At 43.2% G+C, this 12,935-nt stretch overlaps 1 protein-coding gene across 1 annotated transcript in view; it reads left to right on the top strand.

Annotated features, from left to right (window-relative positions):
- The window catches only part of LOC123091911 (ubiquitin C-terminal hydrolase 12), a gene marked incomplete in the record, with an annotated part of 50,460 nt that extends 38,871 nt beyond the window's left edge, over nt 1-11,589 (top strand). Inside the window, 11 exon segments of the mRNA XM_044513529.1 lie at nt 5,803-5,858; nt 5,953-6,130; nt 6,233-6,334; nt 6,419-6,490; nt 7,701-7,766; nt 8,058-8,123; nt 9,571-9,654; nt 9,739-9,852; nt 10,297-10,371; nt 10,460-10,546; nt 11,054-11,589. Coding sequence (XP_044369464.1) covers nt 5,803-5,858; nt 5,953-6,130; nt 6,233-6,334; nt 6,419-6,490; nt 7,701-7,766; nt 8,058-8,123; nt 9,571-9,654; nt 9,739-9,852; nt 10,297-10,371; nt 10,460-10,546; nt 11,054-11,095 — 942 coding nt within the window.
- Nucleotides 11,590-12,935: the final 1,346 nt, after the last annotated feature.

The following is a 12,935-nucleotide window of genomic DNA, read 5'->3' as shown; positions in this document are numbered from 1 at the left end:
CTCAAGGGTTGTGTGAGATGCTCTGGGTGAAGTACGTACTAAGCGAGTTGAAACTTTTGAGAAAGGGACCTTCGAAGGTGTGGTGTGACAATCAGTCAGCTATAGCCATTGCTAATAACCCAGTTCAACATGACAGGACAAAACATGTGGAAATTGATCGCTTCTTCATTAAGGAGAAACTTGATGCTGGATCATAAGTCTTACTCATGTCAGCTCTGGGCAGCAGTTTGCAGATTGCTTGACAAAGGGACTGGGAACAAAGGACCGTAACTTGGCTTGTGACAAGATGGGGTTGATAGATATCTACCACCCATCTTGAGGGGGAGTGTTGAACCGGTATGGGCTGTCTGGCCCATCTCACTAAGCCCACAAGGCTCAGCCCTTGTAATGACCTAGAAAGAGGAGCTCCCAGTCCTCCCGTGAGTGCAAGCCGTTACAGACACCGAACCCACGCGAGCGACCAGACATGAGAGCGAACCCCGTCTAAAGGTACTCCCCCACGATTCAACAAAAAGAATAGCAATATCTGATTTTTCTGGGCTCATGGGCTGACTTCCATAGAAGAAAATGCTACAAAGCTGGGCGGGCCATGGCCTATGTAGCCTTGTTGTAGCTCCGCCACTGCACACAATGTCTCGTGGACACAACTTACACGAGAGCACATAACTTTCGCTACCGGTGACTCCTACTAGGAGTACTACCTCCTCATGTCCAGCGACGCACCTTGTCGGGCAACATCTCCTTGCTCAATCAAAATTTACCTCTTTGGCACATGCTGGAGCAAGATGTACCTCTTCATTGCCTTCTTTCCTTGGCCTACGACATGCCTTGAAGAAATGCCCATAGTCATCAGAATTATAGGAACGGACATTTGCCTCATTGAACTTGGTTTTTCTTGCCGGAGCTTTGACCTCCTTCATTCCTATTGAACCTGGACTCCCGTTCAGTGCGGCTCAACAGCAAGTGTTCCTTGCCAGCATCACCGATTTCTCCTAGACGCGCCTCATGTTGCCTTCAGTCGTCCAATAACCTCTTCCACCGTCATGGTTTTAAGGTCACCAAATCATCCAATAGTCGAAGCAATTTGGAGAAACTTGTTGGTGACGGCGCGAAGGAACTTCTTGACTGCAGAAGTCTCCTCAAACTTCTCACCGAGTGCCCTCATCTTGTTGATTATGGTCATCAACCGGGCAGCAAAATCGTTAACCGACTCCGACTCCTTCACGCCCAACCACTCAAATTCTGTCTTGAGAGTCCATGTGCTCAGATGTGCAGTATCTTCAGGGCCTCCCAAATCACCTTGGCTGTCTCCTTTTTGGACACCAGGAAGAGCATGCCCCTTGTATCCCTTGGTAATGGCAGCCAATGCCATTTGATCCTTCTCATCCGTGGGCACTTCAGGATCTTTTGTCTCACAGCATCCCAAACATTGGGCACACATGGGCACCTTCATCTTTGATTGACCATGCCAAGTAGTTGCTCTGTGTGAGCATGGGGTATTGAAGGGAAACAATATCTCCTTTATCCATACCTCACTTAAGCTAATAAAACCTGGCTCTCATACCAACTGTTAGAACCACTAGCTCTAGCTCTAACCGGACTTGAGCTCTAAAGGGATGTGCTTCACACGCACGTAGACAAAGAGCTACTACTAATAGGAAACTTTATTAGATATCTTAAGTGCTACAAGCTTAGTATTACAAGCAGGATAATTGTTGTTTTATAGGACTATACAAACCGGCCATGGTACCTTTCCTAACAGCTAGCTGGGGCAGCTCAGTGCAAGCTTTTACTACTGTCTAGGTACTACTGCTGTCTGCCTGTAGCTCAAAATCAAATAAGACACTGCTTTTTACTGCTGACAGCTATTGATGAGGAACACTAGATGAGGAAAAATAAAAATAAAATCGTATGCCAGACTAGCAAACATGCCCGTGCGTTGCACCGGGAGAAAAAATGACTCATACACACACCCGCCGACATCAACAAATTCCTTGAAATCTTTCACGATGTTGCACGACAAACAACAAGATAATTGGTGTTGTGCAAAAACATAAAGTTGGAATGACTTTAAGTGTACTCAAGGTGTTTTCAATTTATTAGGCAACCAAAATATCTGCCTAGTCGCCGTCATCTTTTTACACCTTTGTTGTCGTTCCTCCATAGTGATTCCCAACAAATATTACATTAGGATAAAAATAGAGAAGTACATTTTAGTATTCAACGATAACTTGTGCATACGAGCATTATTTTTTCTTGCTGATATATATGTTTGCAATTGTAATCTAAGCAATTTAGTTGCAAACATATTAGTAGTTTAGTGTACATCATCGTATTTGGTTGGAATCAACATCCCCTATGATGCTAATAATAGCTTTTGTGCCAATATAAATGGTATAGGAAGATATATAATAGTCATTTTCAAAATACCCCATATAAAGAAGGTATTAATTAAGATTATATCCTAAATCAAATTTTAGAAATGATTAACATGCAAGATGATATCATATTTGGAATCTACACATTTCTTTGAGAAATTTGCATATATAATATGTTAGATTTCAAGTTAGGATTAAAAAGATATAAATGTTTTAAAAAGTATTTGAATATGCTCGATAAAAAAATTAAACAAAAATGTGCACTCACCTGGGATTGAACCCAGGTCTATCGGGTGGAAGGGTCGCGCCCTAGCCATTGGACTGTTTGCATGCTAGTAGCAGTTTTGTGGGCCGCTGGCTAATAAACCTTGTTCGGTGCATCGACTTGTAAAAAGAAAAGAAAACATTTTATTTGACTTATGAGTGGCATAGTGGGTAATTCGTGGCAACTTCGGGGGCAATTTTTGTGACGTACCGCCAGAAGCAATAGCCCCTTTATTATTAGGTAGAGATTTGTTTGGCTACTTCTACTCTAGTGTAGTCTTTCTTTTTTTACCCTACCTGGTGTTTCTAGAGTTCTCTAGTTATAAGTAGCTGTGAGTAGAATGGTGAATCCTAAATAATGTTTTCTAGAGTGTTCCAGCTATAAATAGAAGTATGTGAAGGCTTCCCAAAGCCCTATAAATAGAGGTCCTCACCTCTACTTTGTAACCCAGACTATGTACCTACTACCTATAATAGAACTTGTTGTTCTTATCTAAGATCTTGGAGTAGATCTTGTGCCCTAGGAGTTCTGGATTGAACTCTTGCTGCCCTATCGGCCTACATTCGCCTCTAGAGCGATATCTAGCACAGCACGTTGAAGCTGTTCCTTCAACACTTGTGCTCTACACATTGTAGCAGCAAGGTGGAGTTGCTCCTCCACAACCTTTTGTGCTGCTTCAGGTTGCATCAGAGCCTCGGTGACCCATACTAGTTCTTGCTGTCCTCTTCGAGAGCAAGCTGCAGCAAGCAATGGAGCAACTGGATGATCATGGGAAAATGAAGGTAATACCTCTAAGGAGGAGGGGAAAACTATGTTAACTATCTCCCATACCTCCCATGAGTTTATGGAAGACTTGAAGGAGACAGATTTATGTGCTGCACTTGTTGTAAAAGGAGAAGAGCACCTGACTGTTGAAATTCCAGCAAAGGTAAGTGGTTTATTGGCAGAGTTTCAGAACATACTTGGAGAGCCGCATAGAATTGACTTAATTCTGGGAGAAAGTCTTCCTGATCTTCCACACTGTCGAATAAGCCAAAAAGAGCATGATATGTTGAAGGAGAAAGTGGAGGAATTGCTGCAAAAAGGGCACATTCAAGAAAGTATTAACCCATGTGCTGTACCAGCCCTGCTCGCGCCAAAGAAAGATGGGTCTTGGCTCATGTGTACGGACAGTAGAGCCATTAACAAGATCACTGTAAGGTATAGTTTCCCTATTCCCCGTTTGGATGGTATGTTGGATCAGCTTAGTGGAGCAAGAGTGTTCACAAAGCTAGATCTAAGAAGTGGATATTATCAAATCCGTATCTGACCCGGGGATGAATGGAAAACAACTTTCAAGACAAAGGAAGGGTTGTTTGAGTAGCTAGTATGCCATTTGGACTCTCAAATGCACCAAGTACCTTTATGCACTTGATGAATCAAGTACTTCGACCCTTCTTATTCCACGTTGTTGTGGTCTATTTCGATGATATACTGATCTATAACAAGGATGAAGATGAACACTTTGATCACATTCGGATGGTGCTAGAAGTACTAAGGAAAAATGAGCTATACGTCAACTTGAAGAAATGTGTTTTCCTACAAACACCTTTTCCTAGGATTCTTTATAACATGTGATGGTATTTGCGTTGATGATTCTAAGGTTGAAGCAATCCGAGAATGGCCAGCTCCAAAGACCATTTCTGAGGTAAGAAGTTTTCATGGCCTTGCAATTTTCTATAGGCGATTTGTGAAGAGTTTCAGCACTATCATGGCACCAATTACCGAGTGCCTGAGGAAGGGAAAGTTCCAATGGACAGAAGCGACTGAAGCTAGTTTCAATGAGGTCAAGCAAGAACTCTCACAAGCTCCTGTCTTGGTGCTACCTGATTTCAACAAGACTTTTGAGTTGGAGTGTGAGGCAAGTGGAGTAGGCATTGGAGCTGTTCTATCTCAAGAAAGGAAGCCCATTGCTTTCTTTAGTGAGAAGTTAAGCGAAGCTAGACAGAAATGGAGTACCTGTCAGCAAGAACTGTATGCCATTTTCAGAGCCTTGAAAACTTGGGAAGTCTATTTGCTGCCTAAAGAGTTCATTGTTTATAGTGACCATCAATCCTTGAAGCATTTTAGAAATCAAAAGCATGTTGATCGCGTGCGCTAGCAACAATGTTGCGGACTTGACTCTTAACCATCCAGAAGAAGCACTCTATGAAGATAACTCGAGTGCGAGTTCCAAACAACTAGAGGAGAATGATGAGAAACACTAGATGAGGAAAAATAAAAATAAAACTGTATGTCAGATTTGTGTGGCTACTTCTAGATGCTTCTACTCTAGTGTAGTTTTTCTTTTCTTTACCCTACCTGCTGTTTCTAGAGTTCTCTAGTTATAAGTAGCTGCGAGTAGAATGGTGAATCTTAAATAATGTTTTCTAGAGTGTTAGAGCTATAAGTAGAAGAATGTGAAGGCTTCCCAAAGCCCTATAAATAGAGGTCCTCACCTCTACTTTGTAAGCAGACTATGTACCCACTACCTATAATAGAACTTGTTGTTCTTATCTAAGATCTTGGAGCAGATCTTGTGTCCTAAGAGTTTCGGATTGAACTCCTGCTGCCCTATCGGCCTACATTCGCCTCTAGAGCGATATCTAGCACAGCATGTTGAAGCTGTTCCTTCAACACTTGTGCTGTACACATTGTAGCAGCAAGGTGGAGTTGCTCCTCCACAACCTTGTGCTGCTACAGCTATTCCCTCTTATATTATGGGACGGAGGGAGTACATTCTATATCCTGAGAGTCTAGCTGCTGCTCCTTGCTGACATGCATTGTTGGCTAACTTTGCATGCCATGATACAACATCTACATAAGTGACCATGGCAAGATTAATGCTAACAATGTTGGCCAACTCATGGGCAAGAAAAATCTCAACCAAAATCTTGGCTAGCCAAATTCTTGTAAGGCAAACTTTGGGCACATACCGAGCACACCCTTAGTTCACCCGGAAATTTTGCTTGCTTTTGTTCTCTACCTGTTTTTCTTGAGTTATTCTTTTTCTAATGCTTGTATACACTTGATTTGTCAGAACATGGTATGGACCTGAACGGTATGACTAGTTTCTCTGACAAGTTTTGTTTACTGTGTTGTATTTTATATTTCTCTGAGTAGCTATTCTGTTTATTGCAGGTTGTGCACTTTCGGTCGTTGGAGAAACCAAAGGATGATGAATTTTGTTTGGAATTGTGAGGGATTTTCCAAACCTGTTTGTCTATTTATTTAAAATGTCAATTAACTCATTAACTCATATTTTTATTTATTGTTTTCTCATGCATCAAGGTCAAAGCTTCACACATATGATGATGTTGTTAAGAGAGTTGCCCGCCAGCTTGGGTTGGATGATCCAGCGAAAATTCGCCTTACATCCCATAACTGTTATTCACAGCAGCCTAAACCGCAACCCATCAGATATCAGGGTGTGGAGCATTTATTGGATATGCTCGTCCACTATAATCAGGTTAACCCTTTCACTTGTTTTTTTTTTTCAGTATGAGCATGTTCTCAGCATAACGATAATGCAGAATGCATATCCACTAAAGATACTTACTGTATGATACAGACTTCTGACATCTTGTATTACGAAGTATTGGATATTCCATTGCCGGAATTGCAGTTCCTTAAAACCCTTAAAGTTGCGTTCCACCATGCTACAAAGGAGGAGGTTTTTTCACTGAAATCATATGAGATATTGTCTATTTATCCTCAGATGCGAAATGAACTTTCTTATGAGATATTCTTTGTTTAGGTTGTCATTCACAGCATCAGGCTTCCTAAGAACAGCACCATTGCTGATGTGATAATTGACTTGAAAACTAAGGTTATTACTTATACAGCCTTTTTCTGTCCTTTCCTGAGTTCTTTTTTAGTTTCTTGTTGCACATTTACAATATTGGAAGTGAGATACACCAATTGATTGTTCTTGGATATAGTCATAAGGAGTCTTTTGGGCTTTGGGGTGCATGTCTAACCTCCTGAGGGAGATCACAATCATTCATGATTGGAGGCTGATTTTGTTTAGCAGGAAATTTAGCCAGCTGCATTTTTTGTTGCGGATTCAATTTGGGTGAGATTACTTAATATATGCTCCCTCTATTCCAAAATTTGTGAAAAAGTATATGAATCGAGCATGTAAGAATAACATTGTTGTATTTGTCTTGCAAAGTGTTTTATGTTGTATAGTGTCCTAGTCCCTCCGTTCACTATTATAAGATGATTATTATAAGATGTTTTGGATATTTCACTATGTACTAGATTCGGACTGAAATGAGTGATGTCTAGATACATTCGATTTAGAAAAAGTTAGAACATCTTATGATAGTGAACGGAGGGAGCACTAATTTGTAGGCATATTATAAATAAAAATTGTAGTCAAAATCATGAATTAAAACTGTGAAAAGTAAAAGCACTTAGATTTTGGAATTATGCAGTTAGATGTCTAAAGACCTCCTACATATATACCTTTAGTAGACGTCTCAGTTAAGTCAAGTCTAGTCATACTTGCTTCTGTCCCTCGAACACATGGTCACGCCTATTTGATTTTCTGGTTCTCACTTAGGCCCAGTTCTTTTGGCCGATTCTCCCAGAATCTTGAGAATCAACTCTTCACCCAGCTTCTCCCAGAATCTTGAACCCATATATTTTTTACAATCCTATTTAATTAGGATGTAAACAATTAGGATTGTAAAAGAAATACGGGTACAAGATTCTGAGAGAAGCTGGGTGAAGGGTTGATTTTCAAGATTCTGGGAGAATCGGCCAAAAGAACTGGGCCTTAAACCTTTGCCATTTAGCTTCTACAAGAAAGGGAAGTTGCCTTTTATCTCTACGACCATTGCAATCTACTCCCTCTGTCCCAAAATCAAAATAAGCGTCTCAACTTTAGTACAACTTTGTACTGAAGTTGGTACAAAGTTGAGACACTTATTTTGGGACGGAGGGAGTAGGTTATACAACTGCAAAGTGGTGTGTTTCTGTGGATGGTTTGTGCAATAAGAATCATTTCTAAACCTTGTACTACTAATCAACAGGTTGATCTATCCAGTCCCACTGCCGAGCTACGCGTGCTAGAGGTCTTTTACCACAAGATCTATAAGGTATGCATTTGAAGTCATGTGCTAGTCTTCAATTTCATGTCTTCCTGAAGAAAGAGCTTTATTGTTCTTGAGGTTTCTTTAGCCTTCTAGAGAAGTAAAATCTTTGAACTACTAACGAATGCCCTTTGAAAATGCTTCAGCAGTTAAATACTCCCTCTGATCCATATTAATTGACGCAACTTTTGTACAACTTTAGTGCAAAGTTGTACCAAGGCTGTGACAATTAATTTGGGGAGGGAGTATCATTTTTTCCATATATCATTGTAGCTATTACTAATTATGTTTTTGTAGATCTTTCCACTTCACGAGAAGATAGAGAATATAAATGATCAGTACTGGACGCTACGTGCTGAAGAGGTCTGTAAGACCAATGATGTTATATGTCGTACCTCTTTTACATCTTTGATATCATATGTTTTAGTTTTACTTGGTGATTGTCATCTTGTGAGAACTTAGGGCATCTCCAACGCGGTTCCTCAAACAAACCACATCAAATGTCCGCGAACATTCGGCTGGGCAGCGGCCATCCAACCCAATCCCTCAAACAAGACGGACACTGAGCGGAATCATCACTAGTTCGTAGATTTTTACACCAAGTGGAATCATACAACACAAAAGATCCCTAGAAAACAACTAACAATTACTCCTACTCCCTGATGATGAGGTCGATAGCCCCCGTGCCAGAGCCGCCGACGTGTGCCTCTTTGGCATCGTTGTCGTGCTGCTCCGGTGCCTCATTGTCCTCGGTATCGAGCTCCTCGGAGAGCCAGGCCCGCTGTGCTTCGTTGATGCGGAGCTGGCGGGGCTCACGGTCGATCGTGCCAGCACTTTGCACGGCAAGCACCGCCTGGTTCTCGTCGACGACTTTCGGTTTCGTGAGGAGCTCCGCCATGGCTGCGGCATCCGCGCGCTTCGCATTCAGTTGATCGACCACCGCAAGAGTGCCTAGTGGAACTGCTCCTCCGCATGCTGCATGGTGAAGAGGCCGTTCGCCACGCTGCTCGTGGCCTCGATGCCCATCGCCTCCTCCGCCGCTGGCTCATCTCTGTGGTCCTCTACCATCTCCATGCTAGAGCTTGGTTCAGACAGCTTGGAGGTTGGCCCGCCGCAAGGCGGGCTCGCCAATGTTCGTCCACCGTGCGGACCTTCGCTGTGATTTCGGCGCGGCGCTCCATCGTTAGCATCTTGTACCCAGTGATCTTGGTGTGGACCATGGCGACAATGGCCGTCGGGAATGTTGATGTGGAGGTCGAGGGCTTTGCTATGGGCGGCGGTGCGAACGAGTTGAAATGAGAGGAATGGGATGCTGTCTAGGGTTTGGATGATCTTCGAGTGGCTTTTAATAGCCGGGTTATGCTTCTTGGGTGGCTTGCCGGCTAATTGGCCATGATTGTTGCAGGCGGAGAGGCGAAGGATCAATGCGGGTAAGCGGGTGGCCGGTGAAGCCGGTGTGAATGTGGAGGCTTCTAGAGTCTGATAGGGTTTTTTGGGGTGGGACCGGGTTGTTGGATGCTGACATGGCGGACGTTCGGATTCCCTCAGAGCTCCCCTGATTTGGGGCTGGCCTTGGGGATTTCGGACGTGCGGACTGGCCCGGCCCGATTTGGTGAGTCGCGTTGGAGGACTAAAAGTGTCTGGACCGTTCGGCCTGGACATTTTGGTGGTGATTTGGTGAGCCGTGATGGAGATGCCCTTAAGTTCCAAGTGTCTTCCCTGATTTCTTACTGTACATTTTCCTGTACCTGCTGTGATTAATTTATGTGCTCTTTTTAGTCCTCATATCTATTTATACCCATTTTCATAGGTTCCAGAGGAGGAGAAAAATCCCAGTCAGCATGATCGCTTAATCCATGTTTATCACTTCACGAAAGATCCTCTTCAGAATCAAGTATTGCACTTTCATATTAATGACAGCATATATTTATGATATTCTTATCCAATCAGGTGACACCGTTGTTGTGACCAACAGCAGATTCAGAATTTTGGAGATCCTTTTTTTCTTGCTATCCTTGAAGGTGAGACTTTAGCAGAAGTAAAGGGCCGCATACAGAGAAAACTCCAGGTCCCTGATGAAGAATTCTCCAAGGTGATCTTATTTGTTTCTTAGATGCGATATAAAAGTTACTGTTTTTTTTTCCTTCATACTGATAGGGTTTTTAATCTTGATATAATGCTGATATTGTAAATTAGACACAAATGTTAGAACCAGCACCGATTTTGTAGCCAGTTGGTTGTGCTATAGTGAGCTGAGAATAGTTTACGTATCTTACTTTACTCTCAAAGTTGATTAGTAATATGCTGAATCAATAAATAAAGCACTGCTGCCTGCTATCATAATAAAACTGGCGGTGATTGGCGCTGAAAGCACTGTAGATCTTAATCTTATAGAAGGGGCTGTGAAGTATTGCTTAAGCTTCATGTCCTGTCTGCATCCTTGGTTTTACTGTCTACCTGGAGTTGCATTGCATCGTGGTATGAATATATAGTACAGCTACTGAACTAATGTACCTATTCATGCTTATGTCTTCAGTGGAAATTTGCATTCATATCTATGAATCGGCCAGACTACCTACAAGATTCTGATGTTGTATCTGCTCGTTTCCAGGTAAACTGTTGATTTTGCCCTACATGTTTCTATAGTTCTGTCCATACATTTGTTTTCGGTGGTTTCTGACTTCTTTTGGTTTCTACAGAGGAGAGATGTCTATGGAGCTTGGGAACAATATCTTGGGCTGGAGCACACTGACACTGCACCGAAAAGGGCCTATACAGCCAATCAGGTATGCGGTTGTTTTGCTGGGAAGTGAACTTAGCAAACTTTGGTTGTCAAGTTACCTTTAGTCATGCTTGGGCTTAATATGCTGCAGCCATGCTTTGTTGTCTGTGTATCGGAGCTTCCCTTGCTATTACAGGATTCTGTGCAAGCTTTGTATTTTTGTCAAACAGTATTTCTTCTTAATTCTCACTCATGCTTGGGCATAGATATGCTGCCACAACCCTATACTTTGTACCCTTGGTACCAGGGCACACGCATTAGCTTGGTGGCCGGCTCGATCGAGCTTTTGCATTGTGCGCCATGAATGGAAAGGACATACGGCATACCTGAGGGGCTCCTTGGTTTCGGGGGCCCGGGCGGCCGCCCCTCCCGTCAGGGCACGGCCTGCTTAGTAGCAGATCTTCCTTGATTGTTGCGTGATTTCGTGCAAGCCTCACCTAATTCATTCTATTTCACAAGGACATGTATCTTATATATCCTTGCTTTTTCTGGTGGTTTTATACACCTGCAGAACCGTCACACGCATGAGAAGCCGGTGAGGATATACAATTAGTACGCCTTAAAACTGTGTTGGTCCCCTGATGAAGGCGTTGGTCTGGGAGTGGAAAAGGAGTAGGCTGCAACAGGTGAAAGCAGCAGCATGTTTGGCCATTTGGGTGCTACGGCATATCTATCGCTTGCTACAGTTTTTGCTCTTGATGCATGGCCATGACGATTTTTTCAAGGTTCATCATCTTGCCTTTCAGGCAAGGGTGCATGGTATCAAGTTTCTGTAAATTGGGTGTAAAGGCCACCCTCCTAAGGGTAGATGTTGGTTCATTTTTAGAGCAAAGTCGAGTACATATGATTTTGGTAGTGGGCTTGTATACAAGGGTATAGTTTTGCGACTTGATATTGGCATTTGTTGTAATCTGGTGATGACGGAAGATTAATGGATCTTTTCTTGGTTTAAGTAGCTGCAGTAGTAAAAATGTGTCTAACAATGATTATTGCAGCCAGAGTTACATGATACTGAGAATTATGATCAGTTTGCCACTCTTTGAAACAGTCTTAGGCGTCGTTTGGATTATCGTTTCCATTACAAATACCCCCGTAAAACCAATACAGACCTCAGCCCGTCGTTTTGTTTTTGACCTGGAAATAGCTCTTGGCCTGTAAGTTACACGTGTAAATAAATTACACCCGTATTCAGTTACATCCATACCAATCGCGGCCTTATTGACCTCTCTTCCCGTCGCCTCTTGGGTGGAGATCCAGAACACCCCCCCCCCCTTCCCCCACCAAGCTGTCGATGACACTGCCGGGGCCCCTTGGCATGGCGTAGTGTCTGCCGTGACTTGTTAGCGCGTATGGAGGATTTAAAGAAGAAATTGTTAGATAATCAATACGCCAATATTCAAGAGATGATTGATCGAGTGGCAGACATAAGATCGACATCAGCTACCTTTGGGGATCAATCCAAATGAATATGGATGGAACTACCCTAAACCATCACCTCAAATCCCTACATCCTAAGCCGCAGGGGTCTTGCCCTTTGCACTCCTGCACACTGCATGGACGACCGGGATCAATCCTTGCTACCTCCTTATACAAGGCAGGTGCTTAAGCAGACCACCCGGGTGTGTGCCGCTCAATTGCTGATGTCCGAAGAGCTTTCAGGAGAAACGCACGACGTAGAGTGCCCATACTTATTCCCACGTGGTGGTCAATGCGAAAAGGCTAGAGGCCTACTCGGATCACATATCCAAACCATTAGTGTCTTGGGAGCACGTGGTAACGATCAATGATACAGGATATGTGGTGCGCCCCGTCTCACGGACTTACGGCAAGGGCTAAGAATGCCCAACCGCGACGCATAGTTATCTCACGGGTACCCTCCAAGTCAATCCTACTTCACATCACTCACGGGTACCCCTCGGGGCCGACCCGATATCATCATGGTTATATGGTAAAGTCAAAGTAACCGTGTGTCCAAAAAACCAAATGGGGATCCGAGGAATCACCCTCGATGGGTTTCACTTGATGTAACCGTCAAGGTGAACTAAGGAGGAATCACCCTCGATGGTTCAGTCTTGAAGAGTTGCACGACAGAGTCGTTACCGGATAGTGGTGAAGGAGGAATCACCCTCCATACAAGACCACGACTGATTATCTACACTACAAAGATCTCATCAGAACTGCTATACGAGGTATCACCCTCGGCACTTGATAATAACCCTGCAGTGTCGTACAACTAAGGGGGTGTGATGTGATGAGTCGGGGCCTGGACGTCGATCATGTTGATCGAGCCAAAGGTCATAAAGCAAGGGCAACAGGGACAAGGTGAGGGGGCACTGATGGATCACTAACCAACCAATACTAAACAATTGAGGATAAGGAGGTAAGGTACAAAG

This window comes from Triticum aestivum, chromosome 4B, assembly GCF_018294505.1.
Source record: "Triticum aestivum cultivar Chinese Spring chromosome 4B, IWGSC CS RefSeq v2.1, whole genome shotgun sequence".
In the NCBI taxonomy this organism is placed as follows: Eukaryota; Viridiplantae; Streptophyta; class Magnoliopsida; order Poales; family Poaceae; genus Triticum; species Triticum aestivum.
Note: the sequence above shows the minus strand (reverse complement) of the source record. Positions and strands in the feature narration are given on the sequence as shown.